General features: G+C 35.4%; 1 protein-coding gene across 3 annotated transcripts in view; it reads left to right on the forward strand.

Annotated features, from left to right (window-relative positions):
- SLC4A10 (solute carrier family 4 member 10) overlaps window positions 1-24575 on the forward strand; it is a 273304-nt gene that overhangs the window by 231268 nt on the left and 17461 nt on the right. For all 3 annotated transcript variants that reach the window (XM_037140408.2, XM_037140406.2, XM_037140407.2), the window contains exons 16-22: window positions 4380-4541; window positions 5977-6090; window positions 7384-7545; window positions 15215-15466; window positions 16292-16360; window positions 22278-22451; window positions 23178-23300. In XM_037140408.2, coding sequence (XP_036996303.1) covers window positions 4380-4541; window positions 5977-6090; window positions 7384-7545; window positions 15215-15466; window positions 16292-16360; window positions 22278-22451; window positions 23178-23300 — 1056 coding nt within the window. The remainder of the gene's footprint in view (window positions 1-4379; window positions 4542-5976; window positions 6091-7383; window positions 7546-15214; window positions 15467-16291; window positions 16361-22277; window positions 22452-23177; window positions 23301-24575) is intronic.

Genomic DNA, 24575 nt, shown 5'->3' on the forward strand with positions numbered 1-24575 from the left:
TCTGGGGCTCTGAGTTGTTCTTGAGCCATGTTTTGATCTGTTTGTGCCTGTTACGTATGAGGAGAGGCGCCTTAGGTGTTCACCAGGCAGGGCCACCCAGGTCACTGGTTTGTGATGCTGTATGTGGGGGTGGGGTCAGAGAGGGAGCAATGGCGGTCCTCTCTGCTCGCCCTGTCTGCCTCACCACATGCCCCTGACAGTTTATTTGAGCGCAAATGTGTGAGCCTGCCGCCCTGAGCCGGGGCCTGTGTGGTCTGTCTCAATGCTCGTCTCTTCATTGGTTTATCTGCGTTCAAATGCGCGACCGCAGCTAGCCAGCCACTCTGCGCCTTCCTTGGGTTCGCCCATAGCTACCCTGCACCTGGGATCCACGCCCTAGGCTGCCTGCTTACCGCTCAGGTCAGAGGATCTTTTTTGCCGGACCTGCTCCGATGCTGGCTTCACCCCTCTCACCGGTTTAGCTGAGCAGTTCGTTGTTTTCAAACTCCGTATTGTTCGATTTTCTGTGGTTTGTTTGCATTTATTGTTGTTAAAATTTTGTTGTTTTTAGATTCGGTTGTGCAAGGAAGAAAGTGTTTCCACCTACGCCTCCATCTTGGCAGAAGTCCCTTCTAAATGTGATTTTTTTAAGTGGAGGTATAATTAATATGCAACATTATATTAATTTCAGGCATACAGCATAATGATTTAATATTTGTATATATTACAAAGTGATGACCATAATAAGTCCAGCGAACATGTTACCATACATAGTTACAGAATTTTATTTCTTGCAATGAGAGTTTTTAAAGTCTACTCTCTCAGCAACTGTTAAATATAAAAAGGATTTTTGTAAAAAGCACTTCACCTATTGCCTATTTTGTCAATCTTCTTCATTATATTTTTCTTTAGAATCAACATAAAATTATTTACACTCTGTTTAAAATGCAGTCTTGACTTATCCTTTACTACCTTTATTTTTGCCCTCATCGTTTTCTTTAGACTAAGCCCTCACTCATCCATGTAATGGATGACCACTGATAACTATGCGGTGGTTGATCCATGCAGTGGTGTAATGTCCGTCTATATTTTATTTTCTTTTCTGTAAACGATAAGGATATTATGTCTAAATCATCAACTCAAAACCCCTGTAGTCCCATCTCCAAATTATTTAATGTGATAATTTACTCTATGTGTTTTATATTCTCTGAATAGTTTAATGCTAAATAATAATGCTCATTCTTTATAGCTGCAAGACTCACAGAACAATGGATCTGGCTTGCCATGAGTTAATTTTAGATATTAGAAGTTTTAGAGTCAAGCAAAGTTCAGGGAACAGTGTTTTGCAATCAAAGTTTATCTAGCACTGTGTTTAGCTCATTTTTTTAAGTTCTGTCAAATTTTCATATTTTTATTAGTTAAAAGCAGTTTTGCATTAGATAATGGCTAATGTTGACCAGAAATAGCCTTTATCACCAAAGGGAATGATACATAATGAAAAGACTTTGTAATTTTTAAGTCAGTGATGACTATTAAAATTGTTTTGTTTTAATTATTATACCAGGGCTTCTTATTTAAAAATTTTTTATACAAGGGTTTTTAAAAAAGCACCATCACAAGTATCACCGAGCCATTTTACTAATAAAGTTCTGTGCTAATGGCTATTATAACCACTTCATAAAAATAACAACATAACATTTACTTTATATAGTGTACATTTGGCAGATTTTTTAAACTGAATTTGCACACACCGCATGGTAGTTACTGCCTGGCTAACTCCCCCAGGGCACAGAACTCTAGCTCTCTCTTCGATGCTCCCAAACTGCTGTGTGCGCAGTGTGTGTTCCCCAACTGTTTCATGATTATTTTGAAAAGATAGTCTTATATCACAAGTGTACTATTTAACGTGTCTTGTTTTTATTTATTTTCAGCTTTATTGAGGTATAATTGACAAAATTATACACATTTAAAATATTCCACATAAAGTTTTGATACATGTATGCATCATGAAGTGATTTCTACTATCAAGCTAATTAACATACCAATCTCTCACATAGTTGCCTTTTTTTCGTGAGAACAATTAAAATCTACTGTTTTAGCAAAATTTGACTATATCATATAGTATCATTAAATACAGTCACTATGTGGTGGATTAGATCCTCAGAAACTATTTAGTCCACATAACTGAACCCTTTAGCCAATATTTCCCCATTTTACTGCTCAGCTTTCCTGCTGCTTTGCCTAATAATTGCTCTACTGGTATCTCTGAGCAGAAGCAGGAGAAGGAATGAAAAAAAAAACCCAAAACAAGAATTCATTTTTGGTACTTTATTTTTCAGAGTCTGAGAAAGGAAAATTAAAGCTATAATTAAGACCTGAGGGATTTTTCTTCGGTTTTTCAATTAGCCAAGTTGTTGTGCTCTGTATTAGCTTACTATGAATAATTGGAATTCAACCTTAGCTAGCAAGGAAGGTATTTGCAGTTAGATTAAAAAGGGGGAAAGAATTCTTTCCGATAATTAAAAGGTGTACTAACAGTATTCCTTAAGAATCCTAGCCTTAGGGGTAGCTGCCCCAATTAGATTTACTGGTTGGTTGTTTTTTCTTGGTTAACAGTGTAGTTATCCGTGGTTTATTCTAGAATCTTTAGAAAGTATTTGTTTACTGTTATACAGGGACTCCGCAGCCTGAGGCATTGTTCAGTGGGTGGACTCTGTGTTGGTGATCGATCTGCCAGTCTGTGTTTTTCTTTAAGCTGTCTCTGTACCATAGCACAATTCCATTTCTGTTCTGGTCCAGGATAGCTCTAGGATTGATGAGGTCACTGGTCTATTTAAACAGTCGTTTCCTCTGTTTTAGAATAAAAATACTTTAGTAGTCTAATCGTTAAAATAAAATAAGAGACACCAAAGTGATTTTAAAAGAAAATTTTCATTTTCTAAATATTAGTGTTTCAAATGCTCAGTGTTTCTTGGACTAAGAGAATTTTTTTGACTTTGCTGCCACCTCATGGCCAAGGCAATAATTAGAAATGATCCTTCAGGACTTACAGAAATATACACCAGGGAAAAAAGACGGTGGAGAGAGAAGTCATGCTAAATATGAACTTGGTCTTGTGCATAGAGTAACATTTTCTGTTTTGTTCTGTAATCTGAGATCAAGCCCAATCTTTGACTCACAGTTTCATTTCAGTAATAATATTGGGTTAGCCTAATGTATTGTTCTGTAACATAAAAGACACATTTTTCATTTTCATCAACAAGTTGATTGATTTGATATTTTGAGTCTGTCAGCTATCTCCTGTGTGATGTAACATTGATTGTTCTCAATTAATGTCTCAATTTGATCTCTATCAACTTCAACTGGTCTACCCACCATGGAGCTTTGTCCAGTGAGAAATCTGCAGCACAAAACTTCACAAATCACTCTTGACACATTCGATCAGTCACGGCACCTTCTCCATACACTGCACAATGTTTTTTGCATTGCAACTGTGTTTTTACCTTTCTTGAAGTAATAAAGCAAAATATGTTGAAAATGTGTATTTTCTTCCATCTTCAATATTAAAATGCCTACACAAAAATTCACCAATTTTGATGTTTTTTAAATGCCTGCTGATATGACAGCTGTCATAACAATCTAATGAAATTGTTTTGAATGAAGTTAAAGACAACTAAGTGCTACTAGAGAGAGCATCATACAGAAAAAAAAACCAAACTTTTTGGCCAACCTCAAATTTTCTCATCTTTTTTGCTGCTTTTGGACTCTATAATTTTACAAAATCGTGCTCTTCTTTAATAAGCAATAGTATTTCTGCCGCGGGCACCATATTTGTGTCACAGCCCTGCTGCCACCAGCAGCAGGGAGGTCACAGGAAATGATTTAAACTCGCCTTGTCTCAGTTTCCTCAGACACGGAATCAAAATAATAACATCTACCTATTTTATAGGCTTGATGTGAAAATGAATTAAGATAATGCATTTCAATTAATTAAGATGTATTTAAATGATTTGGCACACTGTCTGACCCTAGTAATTCCTCGCTGGCAAGTGCATCACGTTTTCAATAAGTATGGTGTTAGGAACTTAGTCGATACAAGGTTAAATACACATTGATAGGTAAATCGATTAGTTTTATAGACTTAAATTTAATTTTAGAAGGCAAACATTTTAAAAGTGGTTTGTGTTCAAATTTTACACAATATGAATCTTTGATATGGCTCAATCCCTGACCTATCCAGGTAGAATTTGTCGGGTGTAATGTGCTGTCCGTTAAGTCACTGTGAGAGCCATGGAGGAAACACTTCGGCAGCTCCACTGCAGTTGATCTTCAGATGTTAGATTGCTGAAAGAGCCGTGTCTGTTTTTCTCTTAATTGCCCCATTTGTTTTACTCTGGCAGGAATGCAAGTCTTTGCATGGAGACTATGTTGGACGAGCCTGCGGTCACGATCACCCATACGTTCCAGATGTTCTGTTTTGGTCAGTGATCCTGTTTTTCTCCACAGTTACTCTGTCAGCCACCCTGAAGCAATTCAAGACCAGCCGCTATTTTCCAACCAAGGTACTTAGACTACAGTTTTCCTGATTAAAAGGTAAACCTACATAAAGCAGGTTTTATAGTCATACATGTTTTAAGACAAAAGGAAGAGCAATTGCTGTGGTGAAAGGAGCCACTAAAAACATTTGTGTAAGCGAGCTGCCAGATTACGAGTGGAGATAGGTGAGGGAGGGAGGTGAAGTAAAAGCACTTCTGAGACTGGTGGTAGGAGGGCACTTGACCTCCAGGCTTTTCTCCTTAACCTCCGATCCCAAAGACGAACTCCGACCTTCCCACGTAGGTTTTGGAAACTGAAAGCACACACTGCATTACTGATTGCCACTTCCTTGCCCAGTGAACAGCGGGAACTATTCCAGGCTGACAGATACCTCGTTGGAGCCACTGCTGCCTTCTCTAATTGGGAAAGCCCCTGCAACACTCATTGGAATACTATTCTTTTTTATTTTTAAAGTGTCAGACCCTCCCCCTAACCCACCACGTTTGCATCTGCATATTTGGAAAGGAAAGTAAACAGAGAAACAGCTTAGTTCAATATTTAACACTGCAAAGTAACACCTATAAAGTCTGACTCAGCCAATAAAACATGAGGAAAAAAAAACAAGCTTCTTAAGGATGAGCCGAGATTATAATCGAAATTGTACCCTGGGAAAATGTTTCAAGAACTGGGTCCTCTGCAGAAAACTTCTGTTATGGTTACCTCTCTCTGTCGGTGGAGGTCTTTCTTTCCCTCAAAAGTTTAATTTGATTAAATTATTTTTGTGGCTTAAAACAATAATCTCCTGCACTTTCGTGTGTGTTCCTGTGTGTGTCATGGAGTCATACTAAATAATAAGCCAGATCTTGTTGATAATTATATGCAGATTTTTGCTTAAAGATGGCTTTATGCATGAGAAATGGCTTTAAAACTGACTTACCTAGAGTACCTTTTAAACTTGCCCACTCTGTTGTGCGTCTTCCTTGCTGTCATACTTATATCCCAGATAAACCAAAATACTATGCTTCTTTAATAAAAGTGGTAATTTTATATTATGGTGCTTCAGGTTTATCATATTAAAGTGTTTCCTGTGTGAGAAAGAGCCCTAAAATTTAGCCAAATTCTGGCCATGTGACCTTGATCTGTGTTCTCAATATTCACGCACTTAGCTTCATAATAAACTTAGATTTTTAAATAAATATTAAAAAATAACACAATCACCATTACAGCTCTTTCACAGTGCCTCACTCTAGAAAGGCTGATTGTATATTCATCTTAATGACAAAGATATGTAAATATATATATATTCATGTCCTGACAAAGCTAATGATAATATTATAGTATGCATAAAATACATTATGATGTTATATCATAAAGTATTTATAAATGCACCTGTAGATTATGTTCCCGAGTCTTCCTGTCTATTTAGTTTCTTCAAGTGACAAATGTTTTCATTATTTTTAGGTTCGATCCATAGTGAGTGACTTTGCTGTCTTTCTTACAATTCTGTGTATGGTTTTAATTGATTATGCCATTGGGATCCCATCTCCAAAACTACAAGTACCAAGTGTTTTCAAGGTAAATTTATGACAGCACTTACTACTGTTAACCTCTTCATATCTGTAGGCCTAATCTTCGATTAGATAATGGCTATAACCCTGGAACTTGGGATTTTCATAAAAATATAAAGATACAGATTAATAAAATGCCCAATACCATGACTAAAATTTTGGTCTATTATTTTAAACATAGGAACCACAGAATAGACACCTAGAGGCCACTTGAAAATATTTGTTGTCAATATTTCCAGTTGGAATAACTATATGTAACACTGCTAAGAGATAAGGAAGCATTTTGGAACTAAGGGAAATGCATTATCTTGATGCAGAATTGCCCAATGGATAGGGCTTGAAAAACAAATAAAAATAGGTCTGAAATAGAATTCTGACCATGTTGCTAAGATTTTGACCTTGGGCCTCTTGAACCTCTCCGAGCCTCATTTTTCTCACCTGTCAAGAGGAGTTAGGGACACCCTCAGAATTATTGTCAAAAAGACTTATTTTGAGTTCTGGCTGCTGGCTCAGGTGGTTGGATCATCCTCCTGTAGACCCAAAGGTTGCAGGTTGGATTTCTGGTTAGGGCACATACCCAGTGGATGGGTACAATTTCTGGTGAGGGTACATACAACAGGAGGCCAATCAGTGTGTCTCTCACATAGACGTGGCTCTCTCTTTCTCTCTAAAAGCAATGAAAAAAATGTCCTCAGGTGAGGAAATAAATAAACAAACAAATGAATAAGCAAATGAATAAATAAATAAGAAAGAAAGACTGGGATTGGGGTTTGTCTCTGGTACCAGCCATGTTTAGAGCCCTTCCCTGAACCCCTGATGTCACAGTGTCTTTTTGCTATTTTCAGATAATGGCCTGTGCACACATCTAAAATAACAGTTACTTGCAGTTGTCAACGTATTGTTTATAAATGTAAATAAACCTGCCAACTGTAAATGATATTATCTTATTTGAGTATTGATTAAGAACACAGGTTTTTTCACCAGTCTGTCAGAGTTCAAATCCTATATCCACCACTTAACTAGCTTTGGGATCTTGGGCAATTTACAGGACCTTTCTATGTCTCAGTTTCCTTATCTGTATCTTTCTGTCTACTGTGAAAAAAAATGAGTTAAAATATCTAAAGCACTTAGAATGGTGCCTGCACCTTGTAAATGCTTTGTAAACATTAGTATTATTAATTATAGCTCACTTGGCAGATTCATTTATGATTAGGGTTTTCCTGGTAGCATGTTAGATGTAATTTGATTAAGTACTCATTAGTCCAGTTATTAACTATGCACATTCTTTCATTTTTCCCAGCCCACCCGAGATGACCGTGGCTGGTTCGTTACACCTTTAGGTCCAAATCCATGGTGGACAGTAATAGCTGCTGTTATTCCAGCTTTGCTTTGTACCATTCTCATTTTCATGGACCAGCAGATTACAGCTGTCATCATCAACAGAAAAGAGCATAAGCTAAAGGTATATCTTAACGTTAATTTCAATGTAAATCATGGTGACTTGATTGACATCAAGTTCTTCTACTTTATATTCTGTAGTCACGTGTACAGTGAAATATTAAAGTAATGTTTTCAGGTTCATAATTTTTATTATCTATAATCAGGATACTTTGTCTTACAATAAACTTCAACTTCATTATTTTTAATGACTTAATTAATTTATAGCACTTGGCTGAGCTTTAAACTCTGAAACCTTATCTCCAGGGCTTAAAATAAAAACATTGCCTAAATTTTAACTTTCTTTACCATGTCTAACATAATTTAATGAAATAATGTACTTTGCTGAAGTTCCACTTTATCAACTTACCTTCCATTGAGGATTTCACTAGTTCTTGATTTAGGTCCAACTATGTCTATTAGATTATATTTGTTATTGGAACAACTTAAATCTTCGTATATTTCTTATTTCTTCAGTTATTCTTCTGTCTATAATGCCTGTGACAACAAAACCCATTTATAAATGTTAAAGTTTTTAAGCGACACCTTTGTTGAGTTTTTTTAAGATTTTTTTTAAAGACTGAATTTACTTTTTTAAAGATTTTATTTATTTATCTTTAGAGGGGAAGGAAAGGAGAGAGGGAGAGAAACATCAATGTATGGTTGCCTCTCGTGCATCCCCTGCTGGGAACTGGCCTGCAGCCCAGGCATGTACCCTGACTGGGAAATGAACCTCCATGCTCTGGTTTGCCGGCCTGCGCTCAATCCACTGAGTTTCACTAGCCAGGGCACACCTTTGTTGAGTTTTATTGCAGATCTCAATGACTTCTTTCTCTTTTATTTTTAACCAAGAGAATATATATGGATATATTTTATTTATTATATTCTGACCCTATCATTTTGCAACTGCAAATGATAAAATTGTTTACTGGTATACAGTTTGTCTGAGATACGCAGTGTGAGTGCTATAACTTATAGGGATGTGTTAAATAAAATCAAAATCATTGAATGGTTATAAATTACCTAAATCAAACTTTATAGAAACAAAGCATGCACTGTCCTGTTTTGTGCTGGTATCATGTACATGCTGTTTAAACTCTAGAAAAAGGTCCATTGTTAGAGCAACAGAAATCATGCTTTAAAGGATTTACAAGTATGTCTGTTAGAAAGATTAAAATCTCTGATTGACCTATTTGATGGGAAGTAGTAATAACATAAATGTAAGGAAGCACAAAGATTTGTAATGTCTTACTAAAAAGAAATTTTATGTGTATATTGAAGAGAAGGCTTCTCTCTTAAAACAAAGAGCATTTTTCATTCTCTTTGTAGAAAGTAACTTGTGAGTGGTCAAAACCTCTTTTGAAAGTTCATGCTTTTTTTGTCAAAATTTTTTAATTATTACGGATATAGTTTATTAAAATATCTCATAAAAGTCTTAGGAACTAAACCAGTAGTGCTGGTATATGTTTAACAACCAGTCCTTTGCATATAAAAGAGAGAGATCCTTATTCATAATGTTTGCTGACTTCCATGGTATGAATACTCCCATTGTGGCCCATTTTATGCTACCAGTGTGACATCAATTGGCAGGAATTTTTTTTGAAAATTAGACAATTGGCTCTGATAAGCCTATATGAGCTGACCCCCAAAATGCTGCTGAACTGTGCAATTCAACATTGGAAACTTTCAATCATTTACAGCCCGCAACAAAAGGAGCTCAGACCTCCAAGTTTAACAGCCTACTTACTTAATATCCATCACTTAAAAGTATTATTTGCTTTTAAAATATGAACCTTCTACAAAAGCAAGTGCCATCACAACTTAATTATTAAAGTTATATAGTTGATTGAATAGATCTATAAAACAAGTGTTATATACTTTACATTGTTAGTCTGTTACTCTCTAAGAAGTAGGAAAACAGTTTGCCTAAACATTAGTTTATTTTTTAAACTGAAAATAGCTATGCTTTTCATGATAAAGTAATATGAGATTTCAGTTAAAAAATTAGATAATATAAATAGTTAATAGAAAAAAATGAGAAAATATTATAATTTCATTACACAGAGATAATACAGTTAACATTGTGACATGTACCCAAGTATATATTTTCATACTATAGATGTCATTTGCATTTTTTAACATAAGGGCATTATCATGGTATTTACCCCATGTCAACAATATAAATCTGTATTATCATTTTAAAAGGCTGTACATATATTTCATTTTGTAACACAGGTTTTAAAATGAACTGAAAGACTCCAATTTAGAAAGAAAATAAGTTGCATAATCATTGGTTCCTTTTCGAAGAAAAAAATTTTGTCTTTTTAATAAGGTAGAAATCCCAGAGTTTCTCTAAATATCCTCCAACTTCCAGTTCCACTTCAAAGATAGCTCCTTCTTCTCTCTCACAAAATTCCATTGTTATATTACAAAAAATAAAAAAAACTGTACTTGAAAAATAACTAAATAAAATTAAAAAAAAAAAAAAGAAAAGAAAAATTATCCTGTTAAAGGTTATCAGCTAAACTGATAGAGACAGTATTTTTTCTAAGTATTAATGGAACCATATTGAAACAAAATGTGACAGTAAGTGAACATCTGCTAAAGGTGATATTATCTTTTAGGCCGTTCTCTATCATTGCTCCTTCCAGTTTCTCAACCTTGTACATCGGACAGCACGTGCTTCTGTTCTTTATGAGCCTGTGGGTGGCCCCCAACATCCACAGTCTTTGCCAAAGGCCAGACCAACAAACGCAGTGTTTTCCTTCTTTCCACACTGTGTGGGACAGCTAAAATACAAGAAAGTGTTCTTTACATGATTTTTCAGCTACTTGCATTTATAGAATTAAGTGTAGAACAAAAACATTTAATATTTTTATGACTAAAGTCAAGTTCAGGTTACATTAATAAACTATATTATTTGTACATTACTTTGTATTATACAAATATATAACCATATAATCAAAACATTCATATTTTTGCCCCTTAACAGCATGGATTTAGTAAGTAACAGAGCAAATATAGCTGTTCATGACTGAATCATGAACAGCTGTGTTTCCCCAAGTGGAAGAGCCAGTCCGTTCTTGACCACTCTGAGTCTGAGCACCCCATCTTCCTCCTTGGGTGTGGATATTTGCAAAGCAAGTCTGCTGCGGTAAAGACGTGTTTTATATACACTGAGCACTTTTTTCCCTTGTTGGCCTATAACCTCTGTCTTTTATAAGCTTCGGTGGTCCACTGCTGCTGATGTTCCTGTTAACAAGAACGAAAATTCACTTTCTCGTGTCATTCTTTACTCAGAGTGGCAGTTAGCTCCTTAACTGTTCTCCCCACCATTGCTTCCCTGAAATGTTTGCAGTCTCCCGACTCTGACTGGAACCCCACTGTGGTGAAAAGAGATGTGCTTCCTGAGTGTCTCCCCAGACCACAAGTTAACCACATTTTTGGCTAATTTTTTTTCTCACTTGAAAACCCACTTTTGCCTTGGATGAAACATTCCCAGAAATAGTTCAGTGAAGCATGTTTTGTAGTTTCTGTACCAAGCACCTGGTGGATTCCACATCATGTATCTGAGTGTATCTAGGTCTACATCATATATCGAGTCACCTTGGAATTTAGTTTTTTATTCCTTATCTCTCCTAACTTATCTTGTAGGCCTTTCCATTTTTCCTTTATTTCCATTACTAAAACTACTAGTTGGTTTTCTTTTAGAATTTTTCATGCCACTAAAAATGGTTTTCATTATTTAGTGAGTGTTGCTACACAGATAGGAAAGCTGTGTTGACCTTCAGAGGTGTGGCCCAACTCACTGGCTCAGTAACTTACTCCTCCCTCAGAATGAAAAAGCTCAAAATTAGCCAAACTCCAATTCACTGTACCCCATGATCTTCTGGGTTGCTCATGGTGATCACATCGTAAGGTACGTAAGTGTTGAATCTATGTCATGCACCTGAAACTAATATAGTATAGTATATCAACTGTACTTCAATAAAAAATGTAAAAGCTGCAAATATAAAAATTTGAGAATGTACATTATCACCTATATTATATACATATAGATCCATATTCTTATCTAGCATTTTTTACTTGTTTGTTTCTTCCTAAGAGAAGTAGGATAGGCATAGGTTAAATGAAGCCTTTGGAAAAGCGTTAGAAATATTTGTTATTTTAAAAAAGTATTCTCTAAAAGTGGAAAGAGAGATATTATTTTACAGAAGAGAAAGTTTCTGCTCAAATATAACTTTGGGCTTTTCTACATGTTTCTGTAGACAGTTCAGGCTTCTTTTGACATCATTTTTAATAAACAGCAATACAATCCCAGATCACTTGAGTAAATGAATGCATTTGCAACATTCATTTGGCACCACATTCTCTTGATGATTATGGCATTTGATATGTTCTTTTTTGCCCTCTTTGTCAGCCTGGTTCTTCATGTCAATCTATAGTCTTTTATGTGGTTAACTTGACAGATGCAGGAAATTGCTGCCAAGCTTTGAAATGAATTTTTTCAGCAGTGGCATCTGGGTATCAGATGGTCCTCTTGGCTGGCCTCTTGTCTTGCTGCATGTTGGTTTTAGTGGGGTCTGCTGTAGCATCACCTGTTGCTATGCTCCCTTTTCCTTCCATATGTCCATTTCCCGTGATTCATGGATGAATGTGAGAATAAAAGCTCTGGTTCTGTCTTTATTTCAGAAAAAATCTACAGAAATATGTTAGAAGGTGCAGAGTTCTCTGTCTGACAAAGGGATACTTCCCTTTGGCAGTCATGTCTCTCAGCTAATGATTTGGTTACAAAGACCAAGTTTTTAGAGACATTTTAAATGAAAGGGAAAAAGAAGGATGATGGTTAATTAGTGGAAGTGCTAGAATTGCTTTATTTTTTTGAGTCGTATCAAATTAAGATGCTCCCATTGTTGTACAACATAATCATTGGGGTGGGAGGGGGTTCTTTTTTGTTTTTATTGTGTACTTGTACTTTACGAAGCTAGATTTCTAAGGAAATTATTTCCTCCAAAAGCATTACTTTGTCTGCTTCCTACGATCCAGGATCTTACTGTTTACATTTGTATCACATTTTTAAAACACTCAATAAGAGCTATAGGAAATCACTGTCATGAAGAAGTCCTTCCTCATATTTTTAGGCCATAGTGAACATGGGTCCCAGTGTGCAAGCTCAAGGCCCCAAGTCTTCTGCCCTCTGATGTCTATCTCCCTATTGCTAGCACCTGTTCCATTCTCTCTCCACAGCACTAAAGCTTTGCACAACCCCAAAGGGCATCATTCACACTGTACTCCCTCAGAGGCAGGAGCTTGAGTAAGTCCTTCATTGTTCTCTCTCTCACTTCACAGTCTCTAGGACAAAACAATCCTCTAACTGGTTAAGACATTGTCCTTTAAATGGACCCAAAGTTGAGTTTATTCCATGCAACTACATCTTCCGAAATTATCTGCAAATGGACCTGAGGTACATACTATGGGCCTGGTGAAGCTTTTTGTTGAAGCAGATACTGTGGTGTTTTTCTTCCCGATCTCTGGCTCTTAGTAATGATAATCCCTCCTGCATTACTTACAAAGAAAATTTTCTAGTGTTATCTTCACAAGGCATTTTGGGGGACTGGAGCATTGCTCCAACAGAACCGACCCACTGAATTGATGGCAGTGCACAAGGAAAAAGTCGTTATGTAGTTATCTTCCATTTTCTCCTCATCACCTCCTACACTTTTATGATTTGGCAGGGATGGGCAGAAAGGAAAGGAAGCACAACTGACTTTAAGGGTGTTTTTCTTAATAGAACAATTAACAAAGCAAAATAGCAGAAAGAAAATACTACAAATATGCAACAAATACTCAATATGTTTCACTCCAGGCTATATGAGCTTTCATACTAACTACAAACTGCTTGCAGTTTGGTAAAACTGCCTGTGGAAAAAAGGGCAAAATTATTCTTTTAGAAGAATTGGTGATGTTTGCTTATAATTATGATAACAAATTTAACAGCTACACTTACTTAAAAATTACACATATTAAATTTGATTCCAAAGGATGTTTCAATGATGCATATTTCCTTTTTAAAAAGTTAATCTGTAACTTATTAATTGCTTATCATGTGCCAATGATTGTGCTAAAAACTATGGGAAATACAGAGAAGCTATATGATAAATTACCTGCCCTTAAGATATATACATTTATTGAGGAGCCTTGAAACAAATGAGGACAAAAGAGAAATTCACTGTTCAACTGCTAGAATGTAATAGCCTCTAATGTTTGATTGGTGTGTGCCACTTACCCACTATTGTTCTGAATGACTTGCAAAATTATATAATGTGATTCTTGCAACAACCCAGTGAGGTTGGTAACCACCATCACCATTTTTTTCAGATAAGGACACAGAGGTACAAGAGATTATCATATTTTGTGGACTCTAAGATGCACCCCCACCTCCAAAATTTGGGAGGAATAGTGGTTGTTAATGCTGCTGTTGAGTTCTGTTTACATTTACATTGGTGAAATATTATGTTATTTATGTTATTAAATATTTTACCAATTTTGTTGCTTCAAAAATGTCTTTTCTGTTTTCCTCCTTTAAAACCTAGGCGTGTCTTGACTGAAAAATACGGGTAAATCATTTATCCAAGGTCATTGATTGAACTAGCACTTGATTCCAGGCCACCTGTGTCCAGAAAGTAAACCCTTAACCACTTTACTATACTACCTCTGGTTAAGAGTTGGAATGTAAATGAGGCCAAGCTGTTTGCTGCTTGTCCATTTCCCAAAGGGGGGAGAGAGAGAGAGATTAAGCCTGCTGTTGTCCATTTTCAGTCCTCTGTTCAGATAGGACTGACCTAATCACCCTCTCCAAGACATCATCAGTCTTCAGTTCCCCGAGTTTCCACACGCCCCTTGCATCCATTTTTCCTGTTTGGTCCAAAAAACACTTCAGTTTGCAATGCTGGGAGGTTAGCGGTCATAGAGTCGGATCCCAGAGGAGATCGAAAATACAAAAACTATGATTTTCTAAGGAGAAGCTAATTTTTTCCTATCACCAAAACTGAAACAAATGGGAACAAGATAGTATATATACATGTTTCCATGATATTATTTTTCCCAAAGCTGCCCATTGAAAGAGAAGAGTGCAATTGGAAACTGCATTTGAGAAAAATCGATCTCTGGAAGATCCAGGAGGTGGTCTCTGTCCTCAATCAGCTCGTTCTTAGCTCTGTGGTTGTCACAGTCCTTCACCACGTTTCTTCAGCCTGATATCTGGTATACAGTTGGCACTTAATGATTTTTTAATCAATAATGAATGAATTGTAATGTTAATTGTGAATTGACTCTCCCATATAAGGAAACTATGGAAGTGATTGTATTTGATACTGACCTTACTTATTCAATAAAAATAGCATGGAAACTAATGTAACATTACCCTAGAAATACATTAAACCTGTTGAAGTTTAGAAGTTATAGAAGACATTATAATCATCATTGCAATAGGAACACATATGCAGTATTTTTGTAAGTGAGTTATACATCTTGAGGCTGTTTACCTTTTTATCTTTAATTTATTTTGCATTTTAGAATCAATTGTATAAGACTCAAGATAGCATCTTCCATCTATTCTTACCATTTCATGGTGATAGGGTTGTCTCTATGCAAATTCAGGTTCTATGAGAATACTCTTTTTTTTTTTTTAACAGAAAGGCTGTGGATATCACCTGGATCTATTAATGGTGGCTGTCATGCTTGGTGTGTGCTCCATCATGGGCCTGCCATGGTTTGTAGCTGCCACTGTTCTCTCCATCACTCATGTCAACAGCCTAAAGCTGGAATCGGAATGTTCAGCTCCAGGAGAACAACCCAAATTTCTTGGCATTCGGGAGCAAAGAGTTACTGGGCTTATGATTTTTATTCTTATGGGTTCATCAGTCTTTATGACCAGCATTCTGAAGGTAATAAAATCTGCCTTTATGAATTTGAGAGAAGGCAAAATATATTTATTATTGTTTATGGAATTTCATTTGAAACTACACCAATATGCAAATATTTTGTGGCATGTGATGAAAGTGATGAATTTCTTTGCCATGTTTATATAACTTAATGGGGAAAATTATGTGATGTATTTTTAAAATCCTTAAATACATAAGAATTTGGTTTGGCGAAGTAAAATGATGTGTAAATTATTACCATAATTTTGAAATAGTGACAAAGTTGTGGGAAAGAGTCACTTATTGCTGACTGACTTATGACCTAAATTCACTGCAGGTCTACACAAAAATTAGGCTTTTATTTTCTAATCACTGGAAAGCTTTATTTGCAATTAACATTACTTAGTATAAGATAGAGGTACAGAAGTGATCAATGTCATGGTCCTGGCCACATACACTGTTTCATGTGTTTCATAAAACTAAGAACATAAGAGCATTAAAGAGTAATTATTTTGTCATATAAGTTTATCAGCTATTTCCAAGATTTTATTATAACAAATTCTAGTTGTCTATAATATGAAAATTCTAATTGAATTAGTTTATATAAGTTTATTCTTATTTAATCATTTCACAAGTATGTTTGCAAGAATTGATTTACATGTTATATAAATAACTCTAGAGACAGGATGATGATGAGTTATTCCAAGAAAAATAGAAAAAAATGAACAATATGCAATGTTATAATATCTGACATAGGAACAATGCCTAAGTATTAGCTCCATTCTTCACCTTTAATCCAAATATCCTATTTGAAAATAACTTGTACCTTTTCTTCAATTGTTTTTACAGTTTATCCCCATGCCAGTGCTGTATGGAGTATTTCTTTATATGGGTGCTTCATCTCTAAAGGGAATTCAGGTAAATTACTGACAGTAATACAGGCACATCCGCAATGATTTACTTTAAGGTCTCTTGATGCTAGATCATGTGGTTGTTTTAATCTTTGATATTGTAATTATGGTTATGGCTATCTATCCATGAGTATAGAAAAATTTTATGCACAAAAATATTCATTGTAACATATACTTTCAAAATGTTAGAAACAATCCAGTTAACCAACATCAGTAAATAATTACAAAATCTATGGTGCATTCACTGAAAAGTGATAACGATGACCATAAAAAGTAACGTGGCAGAAAAATGTATGGCATATGCAACAAAAAAATAGGAGAGGAGGTTGAACTTACTATGGGTTTATAAAGCTATGAGTGTTACTCATATTAAAAAGGGAGACAGAGAAATAAAACCAATTTGTTAAGAGTGAGATTCTGGGTGGTTTATTTTTTTTGCATTTGCTTTTCTATTATTATTATAGTTGTATTTATAGAATTTTTTAAAATATTGAACTAAAAATAAAGATATAAGGTAAGGCAGTTTCAAAGCATAAGGAAAACCATATTAATTGTTTAATGGAGTATTGGTTGAATAAATATAGTTCTCGTATTAGTTTTCTATTGTTGCATGGCAGGTTACTATAAAACTAGTGTCTTAAAACAACAGTCATTTATTATCTCACAGTCTCTGTGGTTCATGAATTTGGGAACAGATTAGCCAGGCGTTTCTGGCTCAGGACGTGTCATGTGGTTGCTATCAGGATAGGGACAAGGGCTGCAGTCATCCGAAGGTCTAATAGGGCCGAGAGTCGCACCTAAGAGACTTATCACACAGCTGTGAGCAAGAAGCATTGGTTCCTGCCTGGCTATTGGTAGGAAGCCTTAGAGTTTTCCCACATGGACCTCTCCATAGGCTGCTCAAGGGTCCTCGTGGCATGCAAGTTAACTTCCATCAGAGTGAACAATTAGAGTAGAGAGGAAGTCACTGTGCCTTTTCACTTAGTCTCCAAAGTTGCCCATGGTCACTTCCACTTTGTACTGTCTGTTGGAAACAAAATCACTATGGCTAGCTCACACACAATAGGAAGGAAATTAGACTTCATCTTTTGAAGAGAAAAGCACTAAAGAATTTGTGGATACATTTTAAAACCACACAAGTGTTTCTAAATCTTTATAGAGGCTTTTGGCAAATTGTTCCTGATTATGGTACTATGGTAGGTTGAATAGTGTTCCCTCAGAATTTGTTTCTGCCTGGAATCTCAGGCTGTGTGACCTCATTTGGAAATAGAGTCTTTGTAGGTGTAATTCATTACGGATCTCAAGACAGCTCATCCAGAATTTAGGGTGAACTCTAAATCCAATCACTGGGGACTTTATAATGAGAGAGGGCACAGAAAAGGGCCGCACGAAGATGGAGGCAGAGACTGGACTTCTGCTGCCAGGGAATGTCAGGAGCCACGTGAGACTGGAAGAGGCAAGGGCAGTTTCTCCCTTGTGGCCTTCAGAAGGAGGCCAGTGCAGCCAGCACCTTGATTTTGGTCTCCACAACTATGGGAGAATAAATTTATATTGTTTTAAGCCACCAAGCTGTGATAATTTGTTATGGTAGCACTAGGAAACTAACAGATTTCTACTTAAATTTTCCATTGAATAATACTGTTTTCCAACTTTATATTATTGATCTAAAACACATTTTCTTGAAAAAAAGACTAATTAGGAGTGTTATTAATTTTACAGTATAGTTTATTTTTATTGAGTAAAAGGAAAATATAAATTGTCATTTTTTTCACACACTTTGACTCATTGCTGTTCAAAGACATTAAAGTCACCTCACAGAATGTTATGAATTTATCAGATTAACACTTAAATAGAGCACAGGGTGTGGGGTGGTGAGCTTAGGTTCAACAACAGACCATAAGAGAAATTGAAATAGAGAAGGTTATTACTCACAGGTCCTGGAGGAAGTACTTGGTCTTGGGCCAGACTGTAAGGTCAAGGTAAAGATAGAGGAAGACAGGAGCTGGGGTACATGCTTTTATTAGGGTCTGTGGGTAGAGTGTTTGGAGTTCCTGGGCTAAGGCCAGATGGGTAAATTCAAAACTAGAGAGCAAAACTAGGTTTTGGTAAGTCCCTGGGAGTCTTACCTCAGGGGAAAGCACTGGGAGGCAGGGGAGACTGTTGATCACAAGGACTGTTGGGGAAGTCCTATCAGGAACTTCCGTTTCTGTGACCCTGTGGGCTTCTATCTAGGAAATGCAATTACATGAGGGACTGATGTAGTTCAAGATCAATGCAGGTCACCAGGCCAAACAAGGTGGTGCCAAGGGAGCCATACCTCTGAGAAGCTCAGCCAAACTCTGGACACTGAGGAACAGGCCACACAAGAAGCTCTTTTCCTGCAGGAGCAACGAGCCAGCTTCCAACTTTGGGAGAAAGAAAACCACTTAGGCCTTAGGACAGTGCTAGATGTTAGAGCTGAGGCAAACTTTGATATGAAGTCATTGTAAGATCATCAAACATCCAAAGTGGACAGGATGACTCTGTTCATCCCAGCACTGGGTAACATGAGCTTAGGAGTGGGAGACGGTTGGGAAGTGCTATGCATTTAAATTTTACTCAAATTAGTTTTAACTGGCTCATTTATAATTTCAGTATGAAAGTGTATTTTGAAAGAATTGATTTGGTAAGGCAGATAGAGAAGAGTATTGAAGAGATTTTAATTATAATTATTTGTTTTGCTTTTTTTGCCTTTGGCAAATTTCCATGGGTACTAATTTCATCTGTAATTGCAAAGTATTTATTATTAGGCCCCAGGCTCACATAGATATAGGAGAAGTTTAAGAAACAAAGTTAAATCATTTTGATAGATTTCAACAGATTTCCCCCTAATTCTACTTCCATGATTTTATACTATAAGGTTTAGAACTAAACAAGAATATCAGATCTTGGAATTATTTCTTTCCAATGAAAATTGAGGAAAACATTGTCAAAGGCCCATGAGAAAAAATGTAATGAGTTTAAAATAGCACAAATGAAACAGCAAGTGGTGTGTCACACTGAGGAGGAGGGTTAGTGAAAATTTAAGAGAACCTGGAGCTCAGGGGTTGAAATCCATATTTGGAATTTTGTGGCTATAACTCAGTTTGAAAATGGGAAATTGATATTAGGAGAAGATAAAAGCCAAATGCAAAACTGAGACTACATTTATCACGATTATCATTACTTAAGTAGTAATAAACACCTGCTGAATACCAACAGTTCAAAGAGCATGCTAATTAGTTACTCTGTATGTGGTAGGAACCTGTATTTCACCTGATCATTTCGCAATATTAAGAAACTTATTATCCAGACTGCTCACTGTGCAGCATGGCAGAAAAAACAGAGCACAGTGTTCTCATGAATGCTGTTTCTGTACTCAGATATATAACCGCTTCTATATTCATTCCAACACTTCAGGAGTCCCAAGGAAAGCAAATGTGCCATTTAAACAATAACAATTGAAGCACCCACACACTGATGTACACTTATGCAAGAACATAACTGCACAAAGGAGAAATGGTGACTGAGGAAAATGAATTCTATAGAAACTGAAACATTCAATAATAAGCCAGAAGATTTTACTTTATTTCTTCCCTATTCCCTCTACCACCATGTACCAAGTTTTATTTGCTGGTTTAATGACATGTAATTTCCAGATATATTTAGGAGATAGAAATTAAAAGACCTAATGAACTATGGAGAGGGAGGAATCAGGAAAAAATTCAGCACTTAGTACTCTGCAGAGAAGGTTTTCAATAAATGTTTTTGGAAGGCATTAATGAATAGGAATAAATAAATGAACATTATATGAGCTAATGTACATATCATTCTGATTTAGAAGGCCAAGGAAAGATCATGCCATACCATAAGATGGGGTACACAAAGGGAAGATGGGCTTAGGTTGAGTTTGGGATTATTATTATACATATAAGCAGGTTTTGGTAGGAGAAGAGGTTTTGATCCTAACACTTGACTCAATGCACATTTATTTGTTCCTTGGCATATTAGAGTAATTCTGGAATATTTGACAAGAATCGCTTTTAGTTTTCTTATAAATTAGCTAATGAATAATGTCTAATAGTACTCTTTTAAAAATGCATAATAGATATACTGTAGAAATGGCATGAAATAAGACTGTGATTAAAAGCATATTCTAAATAATCACTTCTTGTTGGAAACATTCAAAACTAGTAACTTTGGCCTAAGAAATATTAAACAAAAAATATACATAAAATGAAGTAATACGCAATACAGTTGTTACTCAGTAAAATGTGATTAAAAATGTAAGGTTTTTCTGAAAATTTAATATATAAAAAATTGAATTGAGAAAATTAGCTTTCATAGATAAAAATGGCCACCAAGCCAAAGCTATAGCAACATTATATATTTATATAAAAAGATTTGTACTTTCTTTTATGTAAATTTAAACAGAAATAACATTTATTCAGATGAAAATAATTTTTATAAAATGCAATTGAAAAATATGAGGTCTGTCCAGAAAAAGTCCAGCCATTACTAAAATAACAATGTATGGTTTGAGTGACATCAACATAACCTGGCAGCCAAGGAGAGTGGACTGGAATGTGCATGTGTGAGCAATGATGACTTCACTGTACTAGTCAGTGGGGATAGTAAATGCTGTTGAACAAGCATGTGTGCTGTGTGGCCCTTGCATTCAAAATGACTGAGCAAATAGAGCAATGAATCTGCATCAAGTTTGGTGTTACTTTTGAACATTCCTTATGGAAACTATTTGGATGACTCAGAAGGCTGCAGCTGTGGGCAACTGGTGATTGGCAGCTTCATCACCACAATGTACCCACACGTGCATCACATTTTGTGCAGTGTTTTGGCAAAACATCAAATCATCCAGGTGACTTAGCCCCACTAAAGCACAGAGTTGGCACCATGCAACTTCTTTTTTCCCCAAAACTAAAATCACCTTTGAAAGAGAAGAGATTTCAGACTATTGATGAGATTCAGGAAAATATGACAGGCAGCTGATGGCAGTTGGGAGAACTGTGTGAGGTCCCAAAGTGCCTACTTTGAAGGGGACTGAGGCTTCATTGTGCTGTGTACAATGTTTCTTGTATTTTGTATCTTCTTCAATAAATGCTTCTATTTTTCAGGTTACATGGCTGGATATATTCTGGACAGACCTCATATATAAACTTTAACCATATTGGTTTGACAATGCAGTATGGAAAATTTATGAAGAAGTTACTTATAGATTGATTTAACACAGTTTGCTCTAAAAACACTTTATTAACAATAATTCATTTAGGCTAAATCTTTATGGCTAAGATATTTCAATTTATAAAAATATCGCCAAACCTTGCTGGAGATCAGAGCGGCAAAGCCCAAATAGCAGAGTCAATATAAGGAGGTCACCACATCCTACTCAGCAGCTGGAGGTGGGAGGAGAGCTCAGGAGACAGAGAGTGGGAGTGGAGGTCTCGGTGTGGGAGTCTTTGTCTGGTATGTAAAAGCTGAAGCCGTGGGTAGGGAGCTACCCCGGGAGAGAGAAGGACTGAGAATGGCAGTCCAGGAAGCCCTGGTGCTAAAGGGGCAAATAAAGGAAGAGGCTGTAATGTGACAATGAAAAAGAGGATGATGATGGTGTTTTGTCTCCCAAGGTAATACTCTCCCAGATTAGCAACATTTAGTATTATTATCTTTCGTATTTTTAAACTATTCTAAATTATAACCTGGGTCTATATTCAAGAAAAGGAGATATTATAAAACTGAAGTCATAATACTTCAGAGCGTGTGCATAACCACCCCGCTGTTCAGATGCCCAGCGTCAACTTAAATGTGATCCAGAGGGACGACCACATCGCACTTTTACTTGTTTCACTTTTATTGTTGTCTGTAAACATCAAATTAGCCTGTTTATCTTTTAGTTCTTTGATAGAATAAAGCTCTTCTGGATGCCTGCAAAACATCAACCAGATTTTATATATCTAAGGCATGTACCACTTCGAAAAGTCCATCTCTTCACAGTCATTCAGATGAGTTGCCTTGTCCTTTTGTGGATAATAAAGGTGTCAAGAGCTGCTATTGTTTTTCCCATGATGGTACGAAACTTCTTTTTTTCCTCTTCCTGTAATTTTCTGCTCTTATTGGAAACCCATGAACTGAAATTGGAACAATAGAGTCATTCTGAACAATTATGGGAAACCCTGGTATAAACTTTAACAACTAAAACTGGTGATTAAGTTTCGGTTTGAGATTATATATGAATTTCAGTGATTCATATTACTTTTGTCTTTAACATTCTGAATATTGGTAATAGTTTGAATTAATTGAAGTTTGGTAGAAAAATGCAAACTTTCCAAATTTGACTTTAAACATACACCAGCAAATTTGAAAAGTTAGGGGGATTTTTAAAAATTAAATTTCATTAAATATATCAGAGAAGTTTGAAGTACTTCAAAATTATAGTGAATTTAAATGATTATAACTTTAAGTATTATCAGTATAGTTAAGAATGTCTTATATTCATTTAATATAAAGCAAGCTATTAACTACATGTATTTAAGAAAGCAGTTGAATGTATTTTATATTTTTCAAATAGCTTCTTTAAATGACTTCTACAATGGGTAGGTGACATAGCTGTTATGTGGAGCATGTGGTAAGAAAGAGAAATGAAGGAAGCAAAATTACAGACAAAATCTGTTTATATATATATATATATTTTTTCAAATTTATCTCAGTCCTAATTGAAATTGACTTGTTTCCACCAACAAACATATCCTATTAATATTTTTCCCTATTTTACACTACTTTATTATTTATTTCAGGTGTTAGCTCTGGTATTTGTAAGAAAGTTAATGGACTTACTGTTTACCAAACGGGAACTCAGCTGGTTAGATGATTTAATGCCTGAAAGTAAGAAAAAGAAACTAGAAGATGCTGAAAAAGAAGTAAGTCATAGCCAAGTAAATACCTTAAAGGAAAAGAAGCATTTGTGCACAGGAGCTCTTTGCAAAACTAGATTACTGTGTTTATCTTTGTTAGTGGTTAACAACCACAGGTGGACAAGTTTGGAAGATTAATTGTTTTAAAATCTTAAAGTTGGAACTTGAACAAGTAGCATGCATATTATACATATGAAATAAATCCCTGGAGAAATATGAAAATACTTTATACTTCATTATCACCCAGATTGTACAGTTTATTTTTCTGATTCCTCCCCTGTTGATGGAAGAAACTCACTGATGCTTAATTATTTCCAAATTATGGTCATTCAGTGATTGCTTTCTGGTTGAATATGTGAGAAATGAAAAAGAGACCTTATCATTGTTGGTATTTTTCTAGGGGACAAAGTTTTAATCAGAAGATAATTTTAATTGAAGGATAAAATGATTTATTCTTGAAATAGATGAAATGCTTAAGAGGAAAACATGATAATCTGACTTGCTTTCAAAGTGATTTAAGGTTACTATTTGAGAAACTTTTGAGATTTAATTACTTTGACAGACTACTGATGTATCCTATTCTGTTTCATATATTAAAACAATATAAATTTTATGGAGTAAAATTCATGTGTAAGTTCAGTTCTATTTTGAAGGCTAGTAATCATAATATTTTAAAAGTATATAAAACCTATGAAGAGTATAAATGAAAAGAGTGACCAGTACATTATTTAGCAAAATGATTGAACCCATAAATTATAAAACATAGGAACAAAATTTTCATGTGATTAGAAGTGATGATGAAAGAAAATATCTGATGAAAATTGTGAATTCTTTGCACTTTTAAAAAAATTTTATAAAGTGGTTAGTAAATGTATTTAGTTTCTCACCTACAGTATAATTTCTCAAACCATGGGTATATTCTTCTCTTATTGGGGTACCTGTTTGCAAACCTTTCAGTGTTCTTAAGTTTTATCCAGTCATTAGTTGAACCTTGATTAGGAAACAAAATCTAATGAGATTTCTGCACAGATGCTCTTACAAATATGGCTACATAATATGTGACTGTCTGGCATTTCTTCACTATCCTGTGGTGTCCCGTCATCTACAGAATATGGATCCCCACATTTAGGAATTGATCATGATGATGTATTTTAACACTGTGTGAACATTTAATTTTTCTCAAATATAGTAAAGGTATACTTAGACTCATATTTCTAGTAAATTTAATATAAACTTAAAATATAAAAATTTTATTTTTATTTTAGATATATTTTTAAGTAT

The sequence above is a fragment of the Artibeus jamaicensis genome, unplaced genomic scaffold (genome assembly GCF_021234435.1).
Source record: "Artibeus jamaicensis isolate MK-2021 breed Jamaican fruit bat unplaced genomic scaffold, CSHL_Jam_final contig_391, whole genome shotgun sequence".
NCBI lineage: Eukaryota > Metazoa > Chordata > Mammalia > Chiroptera > Phyllostomidae > Artibeus > Artibeus jamaicensis.